General features: G+C 34.9%; 1 protein-coding gene across 1 annotated transcript in view; it reads left to right on the top strand.

The window, feature by feature from the left end:
* Window positions 1–3790, top strand: part of G3BP1 (GTPase activating protein (SH3 domain) binding protein 1) — a 44750-nt gene extending 40960 nt beyond the window's left edge. The window contains exon 12 of the mRNA XM_006893679.1: window positions 2309–3790. Within this exon, the coding sequence (XP_006893741.1) occupies window positions 2309–2515 (207 nt within the window). The 3' untranslated portion in view covers window positions 2516–3790. The remainder of the gene's footprint in view (window positions 1–2308) is intronic.
* The last annotated feature ends 1152 nt before the right edge of the window (window positions 3791–4942 follow it).

Genomic DNA, 4942 nt, shown 5'->3' with positions numbered 1-4942 from the left:
CTGTCAGGTTTTTAAGAGTTTAAACTGTACGGGAAGAGATTATCCATCATCTCCCAAGAAAGTGCTGTTGCTGTTAAGATTGAACTACCTCCTGTTGGGTTGACAGCACAACTCTTTACCCATTCAGCCACCAGAAGTCCTCTAAAATTCTGTTTCTATTTTAGCTGTATTAGAAAAAGGAAGCCTAGAAATTGCCCGGGATAGATTTTTGTCTCCTTGCCCCTTCACTATTTTCTTGTTAATCTTTGGGGATTTTCTAAAACTAATGCAGTAAATAGCATTTTGTTAAAAGTTTTTACTTAGATTAAATTGTGTCATTTTTGCTTTGAGATGAATTTGTCCTTTGCCTAAATGTCCGCCGTGTAATCTTTGCATATTAAGTTAAACGTTAATGGAAACAGACGCCTTGCTGTGGGGAGTTCAGACTGCTGACCTTTTGGCTATTGGCTGAATGTTTTAAACATCAGGATACCAGTGCTTTTCTGTAAAACTTAAAAAAAAAAAAAAAAGCCACCATGCCTTCAACTTTCATGCTGAATTTGACGCACAGCAATCCTATAGGACAATTGAACAGTTAAAATCTTGACTGTGTCAGGAGACTGACTGCCACATTTTCCTCCTGAGGATCCTCCTGTTGGTGAGTTTGAACTGCTAGTTTACTATTAGTTTAACAAATGAGCACGTAATCACTGTGCCACCAAAATTCGTACATTTAAGAGTTTATGTGCTTTGATTTTAAACTTTTAATTTCTTTGGTGGTTATGCACTCTTGAGTTGTAACAGACTTACAGCTGACCCTCCAGAGGGTTTTTAGAAGTAAACTTCATGAGAGGAGGTTCTCATGGAAGAGCTGGAGAATTTGAATCTCATGCCTTTAAGTTGTCAGCACAACTCCTTGTTCTTGATAGCCGTCGAGTTGAGCACTACTCATAGTGACCCTATGAACAGAAGGTCTGAAGCCTTTCTGTAACTATCATTTATCCAAGTTCGTAAAGTTTCCAGAAGCATGTTATTTGGGAAGTGGATGCCAGTCCTTAGAAATAACAATACATTCCCCCCTTAAGTTATATTTTAGATTGATTTGCACACAAAATTAAAATACATTGTGTTTCACACTTTCTTTGCTTCACATTGTTTTTCATAGTCATTTCAGTACATTGTATTTATAAAATTAATCACCATTGAACCATGCCCACCGTTACCCCATCTTTTCAGTTACTCACCGGATATTTCCCATTTCCTTTACCTCCACCTACTAAATAATGCAACCCTATGCCCCTTTGCTCCTATCCTTTCCCACCATTGGGTCTCCATACACATTTTATTAGTTATTCTGTGTTTTTTTTTATTTGTTTAGACAGAATTTGGATTTCCATTCATTCATATTTGTACATTTTCCTCTGTGCTCTCCCCAGTTCACTTTTCTCTGTGAAGAAAAAAAAAAGTTTTTCCATTGTTGTACAATTCCCCACCTCCACTCCAGTTCTCTTTACTATGTGACTCTTACTCTGGACTGTTACTATATAAGTAATACCGAATTATATATTCCTTTTAAGAGGTTCTTTCCCTAATCTGTTTCCATGTTGTAAACATTATTTATCCCCTCTTAGTTTTCCCCCAACCCCAATTTCAGTCCTGTTTTACAACAGTGGCATTATGTAGTATTTGTCCTTTTGTGACAGATATTTCACTCTGCATAATGTCCTCTAGTGTCACCCATTTTGTATAATATTTTATGAGTTCCTTGTTTTTCAGTGCTGCATTGAGTTCCATTGTGTGAATATATCACAGCTTCTCTGTTTGTTGATGGGCACTTGAATTGTTTTCATCTCTTTGCTATTGTGAACCACGAGCAATAAACATGGGTGTGCATTATCACTCTATTTTTACAATAAAGGTCTTATGCAGTATTTGTCCTTATGAAACCAAGTTAGTTTATTCAGCATAATGCTCCAGTCTATCCCAAGTTAAGCGGTATTTTTTGAAATCATTACTCAGTTCTTTTTTATATAATTTTATTTGTATAATTCTTTATATCAATGGTATTTGCCTTATACGTGAATATTTAAGTTTTAGAATGACAGTAAAAATTACTTGAGCTGCTGTGCTTTTAAATTGGCTTTTTAATAGCTAGCCTGCATGCCTAACAACGCTTTCACATATTTGTTAACGGAATAATGTGCTCTGGGTTTGAAATAAAAACTATTAGGATATAAAGTATTTATACATAGCTGGTTCTTTAATTCTTTAATAGTCTCCTTTGACAATCTATAGGCACTCTGAAATCTGGTCACTTTGATTCTTTCAGCCTATCATGTTCAGAGGTGAGGTTCGTCTGAATGTGGAAGAAAAGAAGACTCGTGCTGCCAGGGAAGGGGATCGTCGAGACAACCGTCTTCGGGGACCTGGAGGCCCTCGAGGTGGGCTGGGTGGTGGAATGAGAGGCCCTCCCCGTGGAGGCATGGTGCAGAAACCAGGATTTGGCATGGGAAGGGCCATTGCTCCAAGGCAGTGAATTCTTCTTCCCTTGTCGTCAAGCAGCAGTACAAACCCTAGCTCTTGCAGAAGGGTGAATTTCTTCAACCAGCCTTTGGTATCTTGGAGTATGACCCTAGTCTGTTATAAACTGCTTACGTTTGTACACTTTTACTCCTTTTTGTGTTAATGGTGTGTGCACCCTCTCCCATCCTTTCTTCTGATCTTTAGTCCTTCACTTCCAATTTTGTGGAATGATATTTTAGGAAAATGGATTTTTAAAGAAGAAAAAAAGACTGAATTTCCTTGCTTACTTTGCATATACAGACTGGATTTTTTTTAACAGCCATTTCCCCAAAGGAATGTGTTTTGCTTCTTACTGACATTTGGTATGTTTCATTCATTGGAATATTTCTTACTTATTTTCTACGTGTTTCAGAAGCCTGTTTGATAAAACAGTTTGAAGGCAAGATAAAACTGAAATTGTTTCTTCTTTTGAGAGTCATGACTACCTTCTCGTGTGGAGCAGTTGCTATTGGAAAAATTGACAATTTTGATCTCACTGGTGTGGTTAAAAATGGAATAAAAAGTGCTATCTTTTTTCTTTTGATATCACAGAAGAATTTAAAAACTTAACTGTTTTTTACCATTGAAATTTAAATTGTGTGATAGGCTTTAAATGTCTAGAATGTAAAACTGATAAGCTTTTCTCTTGAATTGTTAAATTTTTTTGAAGTAGAGTTTTTCCATATTTAATTTGTGTTTGTAAAAAAAGGGAAGAAAAAAATTTCCCCAAATCCAGATAACAAACAAACCAGAGTAAAACTGTTGTGCCTTCTATTTATCGTTGATTCCATTCTTGGCAGTTGTTTAACAGAAAAAGAATAAAAACAACAAAAAATATCTAGTTTATTCAGGTTTAGAGTATCTGGGAAATTTTAGAATCTACCTTTACCTATTTTCTTTTGTTAACATTTGTTATGCCTTATTCTGAAATTGAATCTCTAACTGGAATGCCTTTGAAGACAAATGCTTCTTCTATAGAAGCTTTTTGACCTAAATATTTTGACAATTTGTATTAAGTTTTAATTTCCTTTTTAAAATCAGATTTTTAATCATAGCCCATAAAAAGGATGTCACTTCAATTGGACTTTGCTGATGTGCTTCAGTGTTTGCTAGTTTTTCCCCCTTTCCCCTTTAAATCATAGCCATGTGATAAATTTTCTATTTTGTTATGGTTGTCTTGTTGATGGGCATGCAATGGGTTTCTTGGAATGGCCAATTTTTATTAAAATATTTCTGGAAGAAACTTTAATCTGGCAGTATAGACTAATACTCGTTTTACAAATTACATTACTTGCTGAATGCTGTGTGTGAAGTGGATGAAGGTTTCGTTTGCACATTTTTGAATCAAGCCTCAGTGTGATAACATCATCACTAATTTAAGGCAACCAGTTGTCAGATGTTATTTATTAACAGTATTCGTCTTTAAGATTTAAGGTTAGTATGTGAATAGGATAGGAATGTTTTGTTTTATAGTGTTGATAAAACTAGGTTTGCCGAAAAATTTAGTCTTAATAAACTATAGAGATAAGTTATGAAGTTTGGTGTTACCGATTTAGGCTTAAGTACCTCAGACATTTGAAAATTGGCAGCACACCCTTCATATAAAGAGAGTTCAGTAAAATTAATCACATAGTTTGCATGTGGGTCATTTCTACTCCATTTGACCCAGGCTAGTGATAATTAGTTGAAATTCCATTTATGCTTGTAGCTTATATTAAGCTTCTGATGGAAAGCAAAAAGGTGAGTTACTTAAAAAGAAAAAAGTTACTGTAAACAAAGTTTTAAAATTATGGATGATCTACACATGGTTTTCCCCAGGTGGATACTTAACTATACATTTCAAAAGGAATATTTCTCAGGCTTAAATGTACCAGCTAGATGCAGTGATTTTCAACTTGGTGGTATTTCTACCTCTTAGAATGCATTTGAAAGTGTGAGTTTTTGGGGACTTGGGGTTATAAGGAAGACACTACATATATCTGCCCTTTAATGGTTAGGAAGGGCCAAGGAAGCCAAATATTTGTGAAATAATAAAGCCAGCCCTTTAAGAATATTAAAATAGTTCCTCCTCCTGTATGTGGTGGGTGGTAAGGGCAATAGTAGGATTAGGAAAGCTAGATCTTTTTTAAATAGTCTCATAAATAAAATAGGCTGATTAGGCTGAAATGAAAATATTTTTCCAATGTTAAAGTGACAGTGCTAGTTTGGTTTTTTTTCCCATATAAGGATAGTATACTAGGTGTATTTTAACTTGTTTAAGGGAATTACTGCATAGTCAAAACTAAGCTTCTCCAGTAATTTCATATCATCAGAATTTTTAGGATTATGAAATTTTGACTATCATTGGAATTTAACAATAGGATTTTGTATCATAGTTAAATTTCTTGCTGATGGGATAAAC

This window comes from Elephantulus edwardii, unplaced genomic scaffold, assembly GCF_000299155.1.
Source record: "Elephantulus edwardii isolate Elephantulus edwardi_28Jun2011 unplaced genomic scaffold, EleEdw1.0 scaffold00130, whole genome shotgun sequence".
NCBI lineage: Eukaryota > Metazoa > Chordata > Mammalia > Macroscelidea > Macroscelididae > Elephantulus > Elephantulus edwardii.
Note: the sequence above shows the minus strand (reverse complement) of the source record. Positions and strands in the feature narration are given on the sequence as shown.